Raw genomic sequence first — 22,462 nt, 5'->3', positions numbered from 1 at the left:
TTGTGAGCATGAAAAGTGATGTGAAGGGTAGTTTTACGGTAAAAGCTTGCGTCTGTGTGAGGATGATGCAAGCAGGAAGGTCAGTGTGTTACAGTAAGCGGTGGTGGAAGAGGTATTCAGATAGTAAAAGAAGCACCACCAAAAAAATATTTAATACTCAACACTACAATGCTATAAGTAAAAGTCCTAAAATCTTAAGTAAAAGTACAAAAGTATTAGCACTGAAATATACATTAAGACAGAGTTTTATCAATCCCGACGGAAACTGATCTGCAGCAGTTCAATTCAAAGTAAGAGGAGTGCAGCTGCAAAGAGTGCAATAAACAAAAATAACCTCAGATTTATGTCCTATTGTAAATTTATATCAAATGTAGAAACTAAGAGTACAGTGCAAAGTATTAAAATTACCTACGAATAAGGTACAAAATATTAAAACTACCTAAGAGTGAGGTGCAAAAAAGTAAAACTAGCCAAAAGTAAGATGCAAATAAGGTACAATCCAATATATACAATATTTACAAATAAAAACAGATGACCAGATTACACATGTATTTTGGCTAAAAAAAAAACTGTATTGGAGTCTGGCTTTGGAGAGAGCGACAGTTACACTTCCATTTCATTTCTTAATTGTTATGTTTTAGTGAAAAGGCATGTGTTTGAAGGATGCTTTAAAATAGGTTTGCTGTTATTACACGCAGAACCCAATAAATCAATAAACTGATGTGTTTTCCATACATGGAAAACAAAGTTTTCTTCACAAATTCAAACATGGCTTAAGTCATTGATTTACAAATGGTCATTTTGCAGGTGAAGTATTCCTTTATTATACTGCTGGGTAGCATACCTTATAAAATGTTATCAACATTTATTAGTTTATTTATATTTCATAGTACCAATCAATCTAAAAAGTAATTAAAGCTGTCAAAAGAAGAAGTATAAAGTAAAATTGAACTACTGAAGTAAAGTACAAGTACCATTATACTTAAGAAAACATAGTTATTCACGAAACATTCTTCCCATCTGCAGCCTCATCAACAAGATGCAAATTGCACATTTTCTCTACACTGTGAGTTTTTGCACATTCTGCAAAAAACAGTTTGCCTCTCTTATTCTAAAGTATTTTTCTAACTTAACTTCATAAAGTGTCTTTGTCATTCTTTAATGGTAATTTTTCTATACTTCAATTGTGGTCTTGCTTTGTGCAATACTTTGCTTTTATTTTCATTTCCTCTAAATGTGTTTGTGTATCTACCAAACACCTTGGCAAATTCCTTACAGAAATACAATTATTTATTTATTTTATTGTAAATCGATAACAATATGTTATGGCTGTAATGTGTGTACAATATAAAACGTCATCAGTGTTTTCATAAACATTTGTATATTAATATAAAACATCCATATAAAAATGTGTTTGAATAAATTACTTGACTCTGCAAACGTAACTTCCTCAGGACGTCCCGCACATGTAATCCATGGGTCATCTGTGATGTCACTTCCTTGTGTAATTTCTCTACACAGTGCTCATGTTAAGGGGAAGCAATCTGCTGAGCGTGCCGGTAACAGCCTGTGTGTTTTTGTTTTCATTCCCCCGCCCACTGTGCATGAGTCACTTTTCCCCATTGTCCAAGATACTCCTCGGTGTGAATTATGTCATAAATTCAACCATGCTTGAGTTTAATGTTTTCTGCAGAATCATCAGGTTTGTCTGTGATCACCATAATAATCTATGCAGCAGCATTTTGGCTCTTCCTTTTTATGAACTCTGATGTTCAAGCGCAGATTGATTTGTTTTGTGGTTTTTAGGCACACGGGGTGAACAGGTGGTGCAAAAAAATTCAATCTCGGGGCAGGCGAGGCGTTAACAGTATAAAGTGGAAACTACCCCTTAAATATCTGGGTTTCTATTAAGCCATGCTGCAAATGAATCAGCAGGTCGGCTTCATGGTAATACTGGTTTAACAGGATTGTTTTGTCAATGGGATTTTGATTTTTCAGGTACTTATGTCACCGGATTAGCCAACAACAACAAATATCCCCATCTGCTAACTTCCCCAATTGTACATTGTTCAGCGAGATTTGTCCTCTGCATTTATCCCATCCTCAACGGAGCAGCGTGCAATGCTCAAGGACCAACTCCAGATCTTCTGCCAGTGCCTTGGTCAGGAGCACCGACAGGAGTATTAATCTAACATTCATGTTTTGTATATTTAGGAATATTTACCATGTGCAAATAATTAAAGTACATTGATATAAAATATTAACAGTCCTTAAACTAGATTATGACACAAGTCCCCCAGAGCTTGCCAATAATGCAGGCTTCACCTTGATTATATGGTGCAAATACAATGCATAAAGTAGCAAAAAACGGAAATACTTTAAAAAAAAAAACTTAAAATCTTAAAACTGTTCTCAGTCTGTTGTACTTAGCCCCAAGATCAATGATTCTTACTTAAGATATAAATCTGTAAAAAAAAAAAAGGCACACAAATGTTAAGTTTCATTTTTAAAAAGGGTCAGTAATTCCTGTAACAGTTGGGCAGAGTTTAGAAAATGTGACTCAAACTGGGGGAAATATGATCAGGTTTTTTTTTTATTAACTCATGTGGACGTGGTGCTTTTTGGTGCCCATGCTCGCTGCACTGATGTCTCACATGTAAACATATCACACAGTGCAACAGAGTGGTTCATTGATATGGTTTTAAGTGGTCTTCAGACAACAATGGACCTCTGTGGCACAGAGGGAAGCTTTATACGGCTTTTACAATACTTGTTAGTAGAATATATGAAAACAAAAACTACAAAATGTCACCAGACATTTCCTTAAAGTAATTGTGTCAAACCACTTGTATGTCGTCCTTTGGACTGTTGATATAATGTTAATTCTTTTGAAGTGCATTTTTTTAGTGTTAAATGGTGTAATTTATAAAGGTTTCAAATTCCATTTCATCAAATTTTTAAAACAGAATTTGGTTGTGATTTGTAGCTTTCATTTACTCAAGTCCTGTACTTAAGTACAAGCTGACTTGTACTTTACCCGAGTAATTCCATTTCCATGCTGCTTTGTACTTCTACTCCACTGCAATTCAAATGCAAATATTGTAGTTTTTACTCCACTATATGTATTTAAAAACTTAGTTTCTTTTCAGATTTAGATTAATCATACAATATACATTTAAAAAATACATGTTGATGTATTATTACAAGTAAACAATTTACTTGCCAGTATATTATGTGATTAAAATAGTTCTAGCTTTACTGGCTGAAGCTTTAAAGGAGCATCATGAAAGATTTAGGGAGATTTAGTGAGATGTTGCAGTGAGGGTTGCAGATTTTAACCAGTTGAAATTTCTCCTTGTTAGAATTCCTTTAGAGTTTATTGTTCAAGAAGTTTTTCGCAGGAGCTGAATTATCAACAGAGGTCTGTTCCCCGTCAAAACAAATGGACCTCATGACTCAAACTGCTAAAACACTCAATAAAGCAGTTTCACATTAAAAATCAGTGTTTTTCCTATGCTGTTTGGTATGTCACAGACAGGCCGCTTGCCCAGCACCTGCTAACGTGTGCTCACCTTTTTTCCAATGCAGAGTCTCCAGAGGTTTTTCCCAGGCGCTGAATTATCCACATGGGGCTCTTCCACTGAAACAAACAGACCAGACGATATAAACCGGTAAAAACACTGATGCAGTTTGACATTTTAAAAAAGTTGTGTTTTTCTGATGCTCTTGTTGAGAAGGGGCTGCTAATTACGGTGGCCAATATGAAAATACAGTTATATAATAGTTATATAATATATGTGTGCTTTGCAGCGGTGTAATGCAACAAAGTAATGATACTTTTTCACAATACATAAGTATTTTTGGGAGTATCATATTTTTCAACTATTACTTTTAGTCCACTACATTTCCTAAATAAAGTTTATACTATTCCTCCACTACATTCCCAAACTAAAAATACTTTTACTCCATTACATTTCCATCAGACATTTTAGTGACAGCTGAAGGAACGGGGGGAAGGAGAATTAGACTTTGTTCTTTAAATTCTTTATAGTTATAAAAAAAAAAGAGCTACTTTTTGTAATGTAGGCTTCATTTTTAAGGATGTTTATGTTATGATGAAATAAACTTCACAATTCTTAAAATTCAGATCGCTTGCTTTTTTGTTTACTTTGATTAGTTGTACTTTTACTTTTAATACATAAGTGTATATAATATCATAAAATAACTTTTGATACTTTCAGTAAATATCACTTACGTTAAGACTTTTGCTCAAGTTGTATTCTAATAGGTGACTTTAACTTCTACCAAAGTCATTTTCTGGTAGGATATCTATACTTTTACTCAGGTATGGCTTTACTTAATGAGTAGTTTTACTTTTGGTACTTTAAGTAAAGTTTGAAGCTTTTTTTTTTTTTACTTTACTGTGAGTGCAGAACTTCTACGTGCAACACAGTATTTTTAAACTTTGTTATTAATTATTTTACTCAAGTAAAAGAGCCGAGGGCTTCTTCCACCACTGCTCATATTGTATATAAAAGGGTGAAGTCAGGACATTTGGGAAATCAGGTAAAATACACAAATAATATTTTACATCTTTGGCTTTTTAAATATTGCCAATCGGTCACCAAACATGTTCTTGAGGTGTTTTTCTTACTCTTATTGGTTTGACATAAATAGTTAGGCAGGACAAAGCATTAAAAAATGACTAGTCCAAGAAGTTGCAAGAAAAACATGTTGATTTTCTTAAGCTGGTAATGAGAGTTAAGTTAGCTAAAACAATAACAACAACTATGGTTATGGGATGTTTCTTTTTATTAACCGTTTGACTTAATCTCAAAATATTTTCATAATACAATTTACTTTTTATGGGAAAGGGTTTTGAGTGAATAACCTCATGCATTCAGACAATAAATTGCCACAAGTTGCATGAATTGTTAAATAATGTATTGACTGAACTGATAAATGGATTTAACCATTTAAAAAACAGACAAACATGATTGTTCCATTTTACCTGAACATGTCATCGGAGTGAGGGGGCTCTCAATGTGTTTGATGGTCTAAAGTTTCAAAATTATTTTACTTAACTAAATATTTCCTTCACAGAAATGTAACAGAGAACAATAACAAGTCATAAAAGTAACACTGATGGTAGTCTACAGTTTCGGGTGGTTTTCTTGGTAATCTACCAAAAAAAGTGTCCCAAATTACCTGACTTCACTCTACAATACTTGAGTAGCCCACAGCACTTACCTCCACCACTGAATGAAGCCTAAATGGTGCAAACAAGCTGAAAGCTGAACTGAAAGTTGTGTGTAAACAGTGGGCTGGAGAGTAAAACTCACAATCAAACACTCATCCCCACGTATCCTGTTATTGTCCTGACATTTGGGAATTAACAGTGATATGATATTAACACATTTTCTGGGGGGATCCAGGGAATTTCTTGGAGGTCACTTGGTCTCTGATAAAGTCTTCCCAGCCAGCAATTTTTGGTTCTAAAAACCTTCTGTTAATGGTACAATGTAATGTTTAAGTAATGCTTTCAGCTGCAAGTTTTCTTTCAGTTCCCACAACGTTCCTCTAAAAGTTGGAAAATTGGTTGATTTCTTTCACAAATACAAGAAACAGGCAATAAACAACTCTAAGCAACACAGCTAAGAAAGGAAATGACCTGGGAAAGGTGTTTAAAACATAATTATTTCCTAAAATAATATTAAATATACAAGGATGATGATTATGACTATAGTTTTTTGGACATTTTCCCCTAACTTTTTTTAAAAAAATCCAAAGTTACCAATTTCTGCCAATTTGCAGAACACTTCAAGTTGCTTTTGTTTTCAAAACAAAAGCAAACCAATTTCAAAAGTTTAAATGACTGTGAAGGCATCTTTCATTCCTTTGTTCATATGTAACATTGTGGAAACGTTTTATAAAAGTTTTTTGATTATTCTGTCAGCTTCTACATCACCAAAACATCCTCATAATGATGCAGTTGTAACGTTACATCTTGGTCAGCATTTAACCTTAAGGGAACATTATTTTAAATGGTATTTTGAACATTAGATTTAAATGTTTTCTTTAAAACGTTATTGCAACTTGTAGGTAACCTTAGCCGATGTTGTGAGGACGCTCCCTGCCAGCTGGGTTGAGCAGCTCACCTGAGTACCTGCAGAGGACAGGAGGAGCCGGAGTTTCTGCATCTGTCCGCCGCTGCAGAGGAACCAGACCTCAGGAGGGCGGGGTTAAAGAAAAAACAAGGAATTTCCTGGTGAGCTACGACAACACAGGAAGGTAAAGTTTGCTCCGTGTAAATGTTAAGTTTTAAACCTCGAAATGACGCACGGGCTGGACTAATTTAACACCATTTCACACGACCTTTCAAACCGTCCTGCGTTACCGTTTACTCCGCCGTTACATCCCGATCAACGTTACTTTGAACTGACGTTAGCATGTCAACCTGTAGATAGCAGCTCAACTGTTAGCTAGCAGGCGGACGTTATGTCAGTTAAAGCCAACTGTTAGGCTCAAAGTTAAATAGTTTAGGTTTTGTGTGAAGGTATTACTGTTGTGCTCTCGTTTAATGTATAAGAATTAAATGTTATTGTTGTTTTGTGGTTGTTTTTAGCGCCGGTTAGTGTGTGAATGTTGCGGCTAGATGTAGCTGAGTGATGAGGGGAGTCCTGAGAGGAAGCGCCTGTTTAGTCACACAGAACATCTCACTCGGGCGGAGTCATTTCATAATGTTGATGTTATGTCAAAAATGCGACTTTTTCCCTCCTTCGATTAATCATTTATATCATACAGGAGTGGAAAATGTCTTCTACAAAGTCCCAAACCCCCAGAATGGTAATAGTGCAATAAGACAAAGTAAGCAAATTTGAAAAAGCTGAACTGGTGATAAAATGTTTGACGAATTAAAAATTAAAAATGTTTGTGATTTTTTAAAAATTAAAAAATTAAAAAATCACAAACATTGTCATTAATTAATTTTCTGTCGATTAACTTATTGATTAATCGACTGATTATTTCAGATCTAGCCCACACAAATGTAGTAGAGTATGTCTAATAAATGAGCACAAAATAAGAGTTTAAAACAGTGAAAACTAGAGAATAAAAATAAATAAATAAAAAAAATATAATTACGCACATGCATTTATTTCAGTACGAAATTATGTATTTTAGCGTCAAGTAAGTAATTAATTAATATTATTTTTAATTATATAGAGGTATATACATATATATAATTTGGCACTAAAATACACGTTAATTTCATATCAAAATAATGCACGTGCATACTTTTATTTATTTATGTCACATTTTGACTGTACAATTTTCTCTTCAACATGTGTTTTTTTTGTTTGCTTGTTTGTTTTATTTTATTTTTTACTATTGCAGTACTTGCTTTTATTTTATTTTCTCTTGGTACGCTTATTGTCATGCACGAAATCAGTAAGGCAGATATTGTATGTGAAAATCTACATGGCAATAAACATTTATCGGTTAGTTACAAATGACAAAACAGTATATTTGTAACTGTAATTGAACTTTAAAAATCTGTAATGGGCATTCTTGACTATTTTTTGACATTATATAGACCAAACGGCTAATTTATTAATAAAAAATAATAGCTGGCAGATTATTTGATAATGTAAATAATACTTAGTTGCAGCATTCTTTGGTTCTTTGGTTCCTATTTCTCCAATGTGAAGATTAAACAACACATGCTTGTTTTCAGTATCCTGACCTCTTACATTTTGTGTCTCTGTGTTGAAGATGAATGTGGGCGTAGCTCACAGCGAGGTGAACCCCAACACGCGGGTGATGAACAGCAGAGGAATATGGCTCACCTACCTGCTGCTGACCGTCGTGTTGCACATCGTCCTGCTCAGCATTCCTTTCTTCACTGTGCCGCTCGTCTGGACCCTCACCAACGTCATCCACAACCTGGTCAGTCAAAGACAGAGATAAACAGCAATCACACAGCATTTATTACATGTCTGAAACATACAGATTTTATTTCTAGGTGGTTGGACAGTATGATATTTAACATGAAACAAACAGAGATTTAACCATAGTGTTTATACTGTGGTGTTCATTGTCCATAATATGATTGACCATTGTGGGAATTAAACCGGACTGCCATATGTTAAAGGAATAGTTCCACATTTTTTGGAAATATACTTCTTTCATCTTCAACAAGAACCTCTGAGTATCACTTCTTGAAAATGTAGCCTGGATGGACACCTGTCTGTCTTTCTGTCCAACACTAGTTGTTATCTCTTGTGTGTGTGTTGTCCTCTGCAGGTGATGTACCTGTTTCTACACACAGTGAAGGGGACTCCCTTTGAGACACCAGACCAAGGCAAAGCTCGTCTGCTCACACACTGGGAACAGATGGACTACGGTGTCCAGTTCACATCTTCGCGCAAATTCCTCACTATCTCACCAATTGTTCTGTAAGTATGTTTGAAAAGTCCTCTGCTGAGTCAGTTTGCAGTTTCTCTTTCATAATGACGGCTAAATCAGCATGTAGTCAGACACGTATGTGTGTAGTTGGCTGGAATGTTTCTGATGCACTCGGTCGGGCTGTTTAGAATAATTTTGGCCTTGTGAGACCACCTGGGAGGGTAATTTACCTGTGCAGCTAAAGATCATGTCATATAACAATAACAAATGACGTGCAGACAGGTGCAAGTGCCTATACTGTGCTCCCATCCATTGCCTTTTTTTTTTGTTGTTGTTGTTTTGATTGTAAAGCAACCTTGAGTTCAAGAAAGGTGCTATATAAATCCAATGTATTATTATTATTATTATTAATTATTATTATATCAATAGTTTCACACTATTCCACTGACCTACAGGTGACAGTAATTTGCCAACAAATATTAAAAGTTTGCTACATTCATCATGTTTGTTTAACAGCATTTTGGTGAGAAGCACTGTGTGTTAAAATAACTTGTTTACAAGACAACTCCACAGAGCCCTTAATCGTACACAACGTACCTGTCAATGCTACATTAACACTTTTTCTCTCTCTGCAGTTATATTCTTGCCAGTTTCTACACAAAATACGACCCCACGCATTTCCTAATCAACACGAGCTCCCTCCTCAGTGTCCTCCTCCCAAAGTTGCCTCAGTTTCATGGAGTACGGATATTTGGGATCAACAAATACTGACAGAACTGACCTAACACTGGATTTTTACCATCAACACTGGACTTCTAGTCGTCTGTTACTGCTGAACGGTTTTATGTTTAGAGGTTGAGGAGAAGAGAACCAGTTGGATTTGTCTTTACTGTACAGACTGTGTGGCGTAATGTATGAAAGCTGCAGTTTGTGCTGCCTCTTGCAGCCTGGAAAAAAAACAAAAACGTGTACGCAATGCTGCTGTTTTATGAAAGTAAATGTTTCTTTACTGACATTCCTGATGTATGTTTGTCAAAAAGCAACACACTTTGGCTTCAAGAAAAGCAATTTTGAACTGCACTGCTTTTGAATGTGACATTTATTCATTAGTTTTGATTTCTGTTACAAACTGCACTGGCTGCACGTCTGTAAAACTATTTCTGGTTGTTGCCATAAATGTGAATGAATTCATTGTGGCAGCGTGGTTAATGTTCCGAATGACAATTTTCTATTTTCCTTCATGCTTTTTGGCTTAATTTACTATGAAGGATTTACATGCAGCATGCATTTACGCGCCTACAATAAACACTGCAGTCTTGCTATCACACACACAATCATGTAAGTTAATGTTTTCTTTAAAAGCTGTTTTTTTTCCCACGTATAAAATGAGCAGTGAGAACTACACAGTGTTCACATCTTATCTCTGTCCCACAACCCAGATTTCAAAGAAGGTGGGACGCTGTGTAAAAATGAATAAAAACCGAATGCAATAATATGTAACTCCTCTTCAACCTATATCCAATTGAACACAAATATACAAAGATAATATATTTCATAATCAAACTGGTGAACTTTAGTGTTTCTGCCTCCGTGCAGAGACATTATGTTTTCGGTCTCATTCTCATGAACACAGTATATCAAGAACGCCTTGATAGATTTCTTTCAATTCAGCACAAACATCCACTTATACTCAGTGATGAATTGAGGAGATTTTGGTGGTCAAAGGTCAAGGTCATTGTTATCTAATATGTCCCTTTCTCATGAGTGCAATATCTCAAAATTTCCTTGTGAAGGTCCACTTAGACTCAGTGATAAACTGATTAAATTTTGATGGTTACAGGTCGAAAGTCAAGGTCACCGTGACCCCTTCCATCTCATTCTCGTGAACACATCATCTCAAAAACACCGTGACAAATTTCTTCAAATTTGGCACATACATTCACTTGGACTCATCAACGACATGGTCATAGGTCAAAAGTCAAGGTTACTGAAACTTTGTTTGTCTCATTCTCATAATATCTCAAGAACACCTTGAGGGAATTTCTTTAAATTTGGCACAGACGTGACATAGACTTAAGTACAGACATTTTACATGAAGCAAACATTAGTGGCCTGTCCTGGTTGGATTGTGGTGGACAAAGGTCATGGTCAGTCTAACCTATTCTCATTATCTCAAGAACACTTTTGGGAATTTCTTCAAATGTGGCACAAACACCCATTTGGACTCAATGATGAACTGGTTCGATTTTGGTTTGGTTTATTTCTAGTTTGTAAATATACATTCATTCTGAATTTGATGCAACATGTTTAAAAAAAGTTAGGACAGTCATGTTTACCGCTGTGTTACATCACCTATCACCTTTGTTTTAACAATTTAGTATGCATTTGGTACACTAATTGTGAAATTTCTTTCTCAAGATTAACAAGCAGGCCCCCCAAAATCTTAAAGATTTAAAGACTGTGTGGAACACAGAGATTAGTTCATTCATACAGAAAGTGCCTTGAAGCTGTCATTGTAATCAAATAATTTTGTATTGATTGAAATTTTACGTTTTGTTTTTTTTTTGTATGTGTAGGTTGTAAACAATTTTATATGTGTAGGTTTTTTTTATTTTACGTGTGTAGGTTGTAAACAAGGGTTTCATTCCTCTTTAGTGCAGATCATTTTACTTTTATTTCATTTTGTTTTATTTTTAAGGGTAGGTTGATTAACTTAATACCAATGTCTGGTCTAATTTTCATGTGAATAGCTGCATGGGAAATATGTTTAATAAAAAAAATGTGTTGAACACTTATTTCCTCGCTGCATGTTGAAAATGATTCACAAATTTGTGTTTTACACAGCATCCCAACTTTTATTGGAATCAGAGTTGCAGATAAGCAGCGTGCTACTTTTTGTGTATGTTTGTAAGAATCAACTGATTGATTATGAGTCAGTTTATTAGCTGTTGGAAACTCCAAAGAGATACTTTACATGAAGCCACCATGAGGGGGACGTCACTGGTGCAATATCGGGGGGATTCTCCCTTCTTCTGCATGCAACGTGGTCGTGTTTGCATTGTAGTGAGGTTTCCCTGTTAGTGATACATTTTTTAGGGAAGTAGGTCACAGGAAATGCAGCAGCATGTGAATGTGACTATTGTTGAGTGTGCCAACGTGATCCTGGTAAACACATGCAAATAATGCAAGCTGTTTCATGCATGTTATGACATGTTTGAGTGTTTATCATTTGCAACAACGTTATTGGTGTGCTCCCTGCCTTTAAATGCTGAGGACAGTCACATTACTGTAAAGAAGTCAGCGGTGGGATGCAGATGGGCTAAATGTCATCAGATATGGCTCACCGAAATGGAGAGGGGGGGAAGAAAGGATGAACAAAATGTTTGTTTCCTCTGCCTGATATACCGAAAGCTACCTGATCCAAGATAACACTGTTTCTTTAGAAGAGCAAGTTTTCGATCATCCAATGCATTTTTTTCCCCCAGTTATGCTTCCAGTTTCACTTTACTGTGAAATCAGTAAATCTTGAGAGGTAATAGATATATGCTTAGAATTTAAAATTGAGTGCATTTCGTGGCAGATCAAGTCTGTGCAGGTCATCACTTAGTCATCTATTGTAAGGTGTTTCCTCCGGTTTACATACTTATTTTTGGCTGTTTACATTCAGAAAGGCAAGGGCCCTAAGGACACCAATAATAGCAATGTTTATATTATAACATGACTTTCTGGAGGCCATGCTGAGTCACTTTTTTAGGACCTTCCACGCACGGTTCAACCCTATCAACTCTTTCCACAAAGGTGGTCTTTTTTTTTGAGTAAAGTTTAATTTTTAATTCTTAACGTTCTTTAAAGTTTGCTGAAATATGCTTACAATCATTAATGCAATTATTCCTTTGGGCTGTTCCTTTGGGTATAATGTTGCCTGAGGGTAACAATCAGAAAAACTTATAGTAAGAGTTAATTTTTCATATTTTTCCTTTTTCGAATGGCATGAATTTTAAACTTTTTCAATATCTTCCACAAGCATTGTAGAAAATTTCAAACACTAACTGTCTTTTCTCATTTGGTACAGAGTTGCTTTAAGGTAACATACCCAAAAGTGTGCCCATTTTATGACAAACAAAAAAAACTTTGCAGACATTTTTTTTACCAACTGGCATCATCATGCATACCATAGAGCAGGCATGTCAAACTGGTCCACAGGGGGGCCGGTGTGGCTGCAGGTTTTTGTGCCAACCAACCAAGAGCACACAGTTTGACCAATCAACTGTCTGAAGACAGAGATCAGTTGATTAAATGAGTCAAGTCTGGTGTGCTGCTACTTGGTTGGAAACAAAACCTGCAGCCACACCGGCCCCCCTGTGGACCGGTTTGACATGCCTGCCATAGAGGGTTAACATTTGAAAGTCAAGTGAAAAGAAATGCCAAAGGAGATGTAAGGGGTTAAGAGCAGATATGAGAAAGGTCAAATTTCTCCCTTGCAGGTGGAAAAACTTCCAGAGAAAATTCTTAGAAAATAAGATCGTATTTTAACATTAAAGATGCAACACAGATGGGGAAATAAACAAGAAGAGGAGGGGATTAAAGTATCATTTGGGATCTAGATAAGAAAAGGGAAAACAAAACATGTCATACATCATGCTGACTTTGAGTGATTCATTTCCCCAAAACACAGATTTAAACTGCTTGTTGCTTCAGTTACAATCAAATGAAGCATCTGCAAGAACAGTGTTTGATCGTTCAGCACTCAAACACTGCTGTTTGTTAAGAGGAAATTCCACTGATTCATGTTTATTTTCTTCCCACTGGTCATTTAATCAACAGCTTTGTGATGCTACTCTGAGATCACTTGCTGATCAGATAAGACGAAGAGTGTCGCGATATACTGGTATTTACACTAATGTTGATATTTCAAAAATGAAATGTTGACATAAGGGAAATCACATATGATAATTTAAATTATTCAGTGTTTTTCCATCCTCACTTTGGCTCCCTCTCCACCTCCCCACGATCATGTTTTGAGTGTTATTCATCAATCATGAATGAGACAAAATGCACAGCAAAATATCAATTTGATTTTTTTTTTGTCTTCAAATTTTCAGTAGATAAGGCTATAAAACCACTATAATGAGTTCTCTCAGCTATGATAATCGTGTATAGGAATATCGGTCTGAAACATTCATAATGTTAATAATTAATAATATAATATTGGCAATGAATTAATAAGTCAAACAAATGTGCGTCAAATTAGTAGTTTTAATATTTTTAGTGATTATCCAAAGCATACAATTTTACACTGCATACTTTTCTGCAGTTTTTTGGACAGTGTTTGGACAGAAACTGTTTTGAGGACATTATCTTGGGCTGCGGTAACTTCTACTGGGCTTTTTTTTAAAAAACATTTTCTAGACTAAATAAGAATACAGTAAAACTCTAACTATCCTAAGTCATTCTTAAATCCAAAAACAAACCTTGTGGTGAAAGAGGTAGTAATCAGATCTTTTACTTAAGTGAAAGTAGCAGTACTTTAAGGTAAAATTACACAAGTATTAGCAAAACCTACTTAAATGTGGGTAAGGGGGAGAATGGTGCAGCATGGTATCACACAGTTTTGGCAGGTAATATTGTATCAATACACAGATGCTGAGTATCTATTTTTTCATGTTCCATATATAATTGATTTTGCACATACAAAGACAAATTTTGGTAGCCTAGCCTAGCAATTGAGATGAAAAGACTTTATCTTATTAGATAGAACAAATGTGGACGAAGTTTTCTTTTGGGGAAAAAAATTTGCAGTTGAAAAAGGTCATGAATCGTAATATATATTGTCGCAATACATCTAAAATCATCAGTATTGTTATATTAGTGTATCCTGGGGTCTCTGGTGATACCCAGCACCCCTGTACATAAGACTATCAAAAGTAAAAGCAGTCATTAGGCAGCAGTGTGGCGCTCATCTATATAAAGTAGCTACAGCTGTCATAAATGCAGCGCAGTAAAAAGTACAATCCCCTTTGACATGTAATCGAGTAGAATGAAATAAATATGCTCGAGTAAAGAAAAAGTACCTCAAAATTGTACTTTAGCCTGAACTTTGGCTTCAGATCATTACATAATCAACCACAGCCACGTGGTCACTTAATTTCCATCGTCTTGTGTTTAAAACCCGATACAATAATGCTAATGCACGTCAGAGCTCAAATTTATTTTTTATTCAAAATACTTCTGAAACACCTCTGAACATTTATGTCCATTTAAATGAAAAAACTGTCAAATACAAACTTGAACAAATTTTCCTCCCCTAGCGCTTCGTGATGTCGTCATGTCACATGATAAACTGTGCATGTAATCTGGACGCTTTGATTACAGTGAGCTTTTAGCGGCTAAAGGCTGTGAACACGGTTTTGAAAACGTAAAACCTTTATCTAAAATAAAAGACAACACAAACTATCACCACACAGTAGAAAGTTCACTTGTTTTGACCTCCGAAAAAAGGTCCCAATCGAGTATCAACGGATCTGTAACCTCAAATTTAACAGAAGCCTTTGTTCCCTAAAAAAGAAGAGATCTGGCTTTAGTGCACAGTCTTTGAAACTACACTGTTTCTCCATTTTTAATGCTGATAACAGAAATGACCACTGTTCTGTCTGTGACTGTCAGTCACTTTTTGTTGTGGTGCCTCTTATGACTGAAATCACAATCCATGTTTTTGACCAAATCCAGCCTCGACAATAATCACTCGAAATCAGACCGGAAGTTTGCACAGAAGCCTCGGAGAGCTGCTCTCCGGACACCTTTCTGAAAGGCAATAATGTAACAGTCTTTGTTTTCATACTTGTTATAACACGGTGGCGTCTCACTCCGGTTTCATCATGGGCTTAATGTCGTCTTCCTCGTCGTCTGTGTCAAAAAATTCATCCTCAAAAAAAGATCCTCCAAAGCCGTATTCCTGCGCGTGGACAGACACCTCATTTGGCATCAGGTGAGGAGACCCCTCAATAAAATCAGCAAACCTGTGGAGTGACAACGTCAGCAACAATATCCGTGTTATACAGAGTTTATAAACCATGTGGTGGCACCTACAGACTGAACATAGGACTGACATTTGGCAAAACTTCAGTATATGAGATTTTGAATTTTGGATGTATTTCTATTCATCTACCTGAAATCAAAAATGTGCAGACACAGCTTGCAAAAGATAGTTAATCAATCACTGTTAAAAAAAAATAAAAACACCAAATATTACCTCTTTACAAAGACCTCACATCAGGTAAAATCATCTTATCAATCTATACAAATAAAGCACCAATTATTTGATTATGATGCAAATCTTAACTAATACATCATTATTACATTTTTACCTCCGTTTGTGTGTTTGTCAAACACACACACAAAAACACAGTGGTCCAGTATTTATGACACTTTGAAAGGGTGTAGCATGACTTTTCTTTTTATCTGTCTCTCATTTTTTCAAACTATTTTAAAGTGGATTAAATTGCACTGCGCAGCATCAACTTGGACATTGCTTCGCTCTGCGCCTCCTTGCCCCTCTGTCAAATACGGGAGTGTGAGCGCCACACCGTGGAGTTAACAGTCAGCCCATCTCGCACACACACACACAGTGACAGGGCTAACGAAGGTGAAGGGCTGCAGGTTTAATGACAAACGTCGAGCTGCTTTAGAGCAGTGTGAGTTTGTTGGGACCATTGACTGCACGTCCTCGATGTGAGTCGCTGCTTCTGTATTGAACCACAATTGAGTTTACGTGTAACTTTAGAGTACTTTATATTTCAGCTTACATCATCCACACATTTTTACCAATGAATTTTCAAAACTTTTCCAGAACATTTCCAGATTTTTTTAAAGTTGTGGGCCTATATTGCAATGTAGCCATACATTATTAACCAGGCATTTTGTGCATAAGCAAATGCTAATAGTGCATGCTAACTTCACTTGGTCATTTGACATTCCCAAAACCAAACAGCTGCTTATGCTTACAGACCAAAGTGACACATGCGGGCACTTAGAAAATCTAATATCTTATAGATAGATATTAATTTTAATTTGACGTGTGATTGGATTACAATTTTGACAAGTTTTGTGCATTTATTTCTATTTAAAGAAAACATTTTAATAGCCATGTTGAATAATTGTTTTGTGGCCTTGCCTGAACCTTAAAGTATGAGATACCTCAACAAATTAGGGTTCATCATTGTCCCATTGTGAGGTGTCCAAATGGATCAATGACCCAACATAGTGGCCCCATATAGCTTATCTGGACATCGATACGTCTACAACAGCAGCCAATACAATGTATTTTCAAAACTTTCCCCAAAACTTCTATTAATTCCAAACAATTTCCAGGCCTAGAGAACAGTTTTTCTAATTCTAGAACTTCTACAGGAATTTTATGACTGTGGGAACCCTGAACAAATTAGATTTTTAGGAGCTTAACATCACAACGGGCACCTTTTTGGGGACTGCAGTCTGGACACTGTTTTCCACGGACTGAACTCTGGGCTGTTGCAGAGCTTCCTCAGCTCCTCCAGAGCACGCCGCGTCTCTTCCTCCCCCTCCTTCTGATACTCCTCCTCAGTCAACAGGCGACGTGGCTCCGGCTTCCAGCGTACATACCCTCTGATTTTCCTGCACAATACAGCATGTGCTCAGTAAAATAAATACAAAATGTGAAATATCACACTTTTAAATGTTTGAGCTTTTATAGCTTAAGCTCTTTATCTATTTTGTTCAGACTCAAAAACACAAGTGTTCTTGATAATAAATGTGTGACACTCTTGTTTATAACCACATGGCTACATTACACTGTATGAGATAGAAGGAACATCATAGAGCTATTATAGAAGTCGATATTCTGTGTATATATTACTGTACTCTTACGCCACCTTCTGTCAGACTGTGAACACCCACCTCCATGCAGCCACTGCCAAAAAGACCGGGTACTCCAGATGTTTGGAGAGCAAAGCTGCCACGATGACAGCGAACGCAACTTGCTGAATTTGAATTCCTAAATAAATTAGGAGAAGGCCAAACAGCTGCAGTGTCCATGACAAGATGTTGATGCTCTTCTCATCCACCAGAGGACCGTAACGGTAACACACAGCAAAAGTGATGAATCCCACCACTCCGACATAACCTGACAAAAACACACAGACAGACACACTGACTAACACAGCGTTTAAAAGGAACTAACTAATAAAATATTAACAGTTTCACCGTTTTTTGCACGGCTTTTTTTCTGACCTGCAGCAAGTCATACATGCTGTATTTTGGCTCAAAGTGGAGTATATTGTGTTTTGTATGTAGCTTTAAGCATGCATACTTTGGCATTACAGAAAAAAACAAAGGCAGGACACAAATCTGTTTCCACAACTTTAACAGACAGCTGTTCACTTAAAAAGGTGATTCTGAAAGTGACAAATGTAAGGCACGCAAGACTTTCATGCTTAGTGGTCTTAGAAGTAGCTATTTTATATGCTATGTTTAAGTGAAACCTTGGTGTCTTTCAACCTGGATCCTTTTTTCCCATATTTTTGTGTCGAAGTAACTAATGGAGACACAAAATATTAGCTGTATCAATTTTTCCCCCCACACAGTGACTTATTGCAAGTGAAACAGTGGAAACGTTAGTGAGAGTTGGAGAAAAGTGCCGCTATGAGATGTTGTGTTGGAGTACAGAAAGCACAGCTCTGTGGTATCTTAACGATTTCCAGTGTCATGGCTGAATATTAAGCTGATTTCAACAATGTGGAAAAGCCTGAAAGATTTCAGAGCAAGACTTTTACATAATACCAAATAAACCGCATCAGCGACAGGTAAAGAATAACATTTAATTCTCTGTAAGGTCTTTACCATAATGTTGTCAGACACTTCTAATAACAATCTGAGCCTGTTGGTGACAAAAACAAGCACTTTTGTGATTACATCACAGCCTGTCTCAGTGCTGCGGCTGCAGCGGTCTCTCTCAACAGCACAACAATGTCAAAAATAGAGTCTAGATTAGTCACTTAGACACAAAAACATAGGACTATGGGGTCATGGTTGACAAACACCAGAGTTTCCCTTTGATACAGGAGCATGTCAAGCAGTGAAAATCATGTTTCTCAAAGACTACACACCAAAAATATTTTTTAATGATTACATCTCCCTATCATGGGAAAATAAGGTCCATGTTAAAATATACCAAAGTTTTCCTCTTACAGCTTTTCTCTGTATCTTCATATCTCTCTATCTATCTATAAAAAGTTTGTGTAAATGAAGGGTCCGTACCTAATACCACGTTCCAGTGCTCTCGCAAAATTACGCCAAGGTTCCTAAAGACGAGCTGGATGGCATACACAGAAAACGACCAGCCGCCAACAATCAACGCATAAAACGGGCTTTTCTGTGGTAACAACAGACACAAAAGGTAAGGCAAAAGTTATTTAACATTTTTAAAAAATCTTGGATATTTGAGGAAAAAACAAGTTCTTACCTTTGGCAAAAAGCGTGCCAAAATGAAAACGAGGATGATGAGAGAGGCAATCATGCCTGTGCTCATACCAGCAGAGTAGAAGAAAACTTGACTCCTTCAATCATGGGAGAAACATTTGTTAATAACATATTTTAATCCTGTTAAGTCCCACAAAGAAGAAGCATGTGTGAGAAAAATGACCTGCTTAGTGATCCTGCAAAGAGGAACAACAATGCCCCAGCGAAGAATACCAAAAACAGATAGATATCAAACTCTGCAAGGATAAAAAGACCATAATGTTCATCAAGTAATATCTGTCAACATAACGAACAAATTAATTGTGTTCATTTGTTTTTCCACTTACTGCGCAGGTGCTTGACCGTGTACTTAGTTTTGTCAGCAGGATCGATCTTGAAGCATGTCTTCTTGCTGAACAGATTGATGTTAATAGTGGTTTCATTGTGCCGCTCACGTAACAAACTCTGAAACCAGCCCCAGAAACTGAAGCGATCCAGCTCCTGCAGCTCCTCCTCACCCTCCACAGTCGCCACCTTAAATACGTTTGAACTCCAAACTTTGACCTGTCAGAAATGTTTGGTTATTGTGGACCTAACTCGCAACAAAGAACTGTTAGAATAAAGTGCCACTGACAATATGTCGCTGACAAAGGATACAGAGGCTTCTTTTTTTTCTTGATGTTTATACCACATTAAATTTGGTGCCAGGATTCAGCAAAATAATTCAAAAACAGTTCTCTTTCATGAATGTTATCTAATTATTTTATGATTAGGGAAGTGCATTAAAGATAAACGTTAACAGTCCTGGGTTTTGTTGAGCATCAATCATGTAACTTACCTGAATTCTTGTCCATGTTTGCCTCCATGTTGGCACCAAAGTGCTTTTGTAACAGAACCTGTTGGGCCCTGACATGACGTACTCGTCTCCATCCTGGAGATCAGTTATCGGATATTTGTCACCTGTGTTTGAAAAGCAAAGACAAGCATTTAATAGTGAGATTGCATCACAGGACTTATAATTGGGCTGTTTATTGTAGAAGAAACCTGTGACATATATAACAAACTTAAGCAATGTCTGCTGTCTTAAGTTGCACTTTTTTATTTTTTACACTTCAGTTTTCACATTATTTATTTCAAACATGTGTAAGAAAATAGAGAAATTGTTGGCTCGTACAGATAAAATATTTCCCTGTCCCTGGTTTTAATCTAAGTTAAAGCTGTCAGCAGTTTATAACTACAAATAAATATGTTTTTATCCCTGTGCGTGATGGGACATGCTGGATTGGCACCTACACAATAACTTTTATTAATTTCACAATTTACAATGTGCTTTGAAAAACAAAGCAAAGCCAAGGCAATAAACCCCAGAGTTAATAAAACAATTAAGGTTAGTCACTAATGCCAAACAAAGGCCAGATAAGAGTTAAGGCAGAATTAGACAGGGGATTAAGGGCAGAAATGTACAAAAATATAGTAACAAAAGAAGGGCAGCAAACACAGAACATTTATTATAATTATAAAAATGAGCAGGATCAAGACAATGATTATGTATGTGTAAATAGGACAAACATTTGGGTAATTATTTATAAATCATATCTAATAACACTAAGATAAATAGTCATACTGAGATAACAAAGGTGTTACGTGTCCATTAGAGTTCAATTAATTGTCAACAATTTAATTAATTGCCATCTAATCTGATAATCGTATATTCGACTTGAGTAACTTTTTATGGAAATTAAGTTATCTGATTACTGCTTCTTGAATGTGATTATTTTTGTTGCAGACAAAACAAGACATTTGAGGATGCCTTCTTGGGCTTTGATAAACATTTTTCTCCGTTATTTGACGTTTTATAGATAACGAACAGACAGATGAAATATTTTATGCAGGGTATAAATATATCACACAGGTGTTCATATTAATGTTCTCACTTTAAGAATATCGTGCTAATATAAAACAAATTTCTGTTAGTGACGCATTGGTTTTATAATTAGCATGTTAAAAATAACCTGAGCAGGGCGGGTCACAAAGTTTAGACCTCAGTTCTCAGCAAATATACAATGTCTAAGTAAATGATAAATTAAATTAAATGCGTCCATTATAAAGAGACAGTCTACGAAAACAGACAGCAGCGAGCAGGCTAAAAGACAGACTCAACATCAAACAGCCCGTGTTCAGTTTCACTTCATCTGAGAAGACTAATACAAGCTAACATGGGTTAGCCTAAACAGTGACACTTGTTCAAAATACGCGTTATAAAAAACGTTTCTGTTATAAACACCAAACGGTGATTCTTACCCGTATCCCGGTCCCCTGAGGTTTGATGTAAACAGATGAGCAGCACCGTGAAAACTGATAATTTAGCACTTGTGAGGGTAAAACCGTTTATCATTTTCATGCATCCCGCCATGATGAGAGCACCGCATCTCCCTCCTCTTATCCTTTGCCCCGCCTCTTCCGCCTCCGACAGCCCGGTTGAATGGCAGGCCGTCGAGCCAATCACAGAGTCACACTGAACGGCGTCGTCAGTGTGCGTTTACCGTCATCGCTCCACGAGCTAGCATGGGAAATTAAATATACAGATAATTAGTGTATAAATGACCAGCTTTAGTAAGTATGTTTCAAGTTTTACATACAATTTATAGAGTAAAGCTTGTGTTTGATAGATTCAAGCTGAATACTTATTATTTATTTTTATTTAACAATTTGATTTTTAAATTATTTAGCAATTGATTCACCTTTATATCTTATCTCTTTAGTCTTTTATTGTAAATCTATATCCTTTAGTTTATATTGCTCTGTAAAGCACTGCGAACTGCCTCATTGTATAAAATGAGCTATAAAGCTGCCTTGCCAGTCATCTGTGACTGTGATTTTTGTAGACTGGAAACAGAGAGTATTTTTTATTTATTTTTCCAATATACACCAGAATATTTTGGATTGATGTTGTCAATTTCCTTAGAAAAAAAAAAAATTAAAAAAGAAAAAAGAAACTTAAGATAAAGTTGAAATTAAAAAATATTTAATGTAATGCTATGAATTGTGTATTATTTTTGGAAATGTTAATATTCATAAGAGAAAATGATCAGAAACCAAACCAACTTTCCTAAATTTTACTCATGACTTCCAGCAGTATAGCAACATATTAGCTTACATAAAGAACAAAAAGGCTGTTAAGACATTGAAGTTATTAATATCATGCAAAATATTTAAATCTGATTATATATATTTTTTAAACTTATTTTCAGAGCACATTTTGTGCAGCATAGATGGACTTCTTTTGCCAAACTAGTACAAACATGAGCGCCTGCAGTTTGACATTGGTGGAGTAGGTAAATATGAGAAGCGATGGGGAGGCTGCTCGAAGATAAGCTCCTCTGAGAATTTAAAGTTTGCCATTGGATTTGTCAAAAAAACACACTGATGGATGTAAGTATATGAGATTGTAATAAATGTTAAGGTTCAATGGCAAGAAAAATTAATTTCATCTCCATAATAGCACTATGTGGCAGCTACCAGCCTTTTATAAGTTTCACAGTAGCCTTTTTTGTTTTGTTTAAAA

General features: G+C 36.0%; 2 protein-coding genes across 2 annotated transcripts; one reads left to right on the top strand and one right to left on the bottom strand.

Moving 5' to 3' along the window:
* The first annotated feature begins 6,152 nt into the window (after window positions 1-6,152).
* ormdl2 (ORMDL sphingolipid biosynthesis regulator 2) lies at window positions 6,153-11,201 on the top strand. Its single transcript, XM_042491660.2, has 4 exons — window positions 6,153-6,291; window positions 7,774-7,947; window positions 8,305-8,456; window positions 9,042-11,201. Exons 2-4 carry the CDS (start codon window positions 7,774-7,776, stop codon window positions 9,175-9,177), a joined length of 462 nt encoding a protein of 153 aa, XP_042347594.1. The 5' UTR covers window positions 6,153-6,291; the 3' UTR covers window positions 9,178-11,201.
* A 3,405-nt stretch (window positions 11,202-14,606) lies between these two features.
* nemp1 (nuclear envelope integral membrane protein 1) lies at window positions 14,607-21,355 on the bottom strand. The gene is made up of 9 exons (XM_042491911.2): window positions 21,199-21,355; window positions 19,736-19,857; window positions 19,245-19,461; window positions 19,082-19,154; window positions 18,902-18,995; window positions 18,697-18,811; window positions 17,338-17,563; window positions 16,879-17,055; window positions 14,607-15,422 (listed from the first exon to the last, which is right to left on the bottom strand). Exons 1-9 carry the CDS (start codon window positions 21,308-21,310, stop codon window positions 15,266-15,268), a joined length of 1,293 nt encoding a protein of 430 aa, XP_042347845.2. The 5' UTR covers window positions 21,311-21,355; the 3' UTR covers window positions 14,607-15,265.
* Window positions 21,356-22,462: the final 1,107 nt, after the last annotated feature.

This window comes from Plectropomus leopardus, chromosome 9 (genome assembly GCF_026936395.1).
Source record: "Plectropomus leopardus strain MGB_pleo_1.0 chromosome 9, ASM2693639v1, whole genome shotgun sequence".
Lineage (NCBI taxonomy): Eukaryota > Metazoa > Chordata > Actinopteri > Perciformes > Serranidae > Plectropomus > Plectropomus leopardus.
The sequence above is the reverse complement of the archived record's forward strand: the minus strand, read 5'-3'. Positions and strand labels throughout refer to the sequence as shown.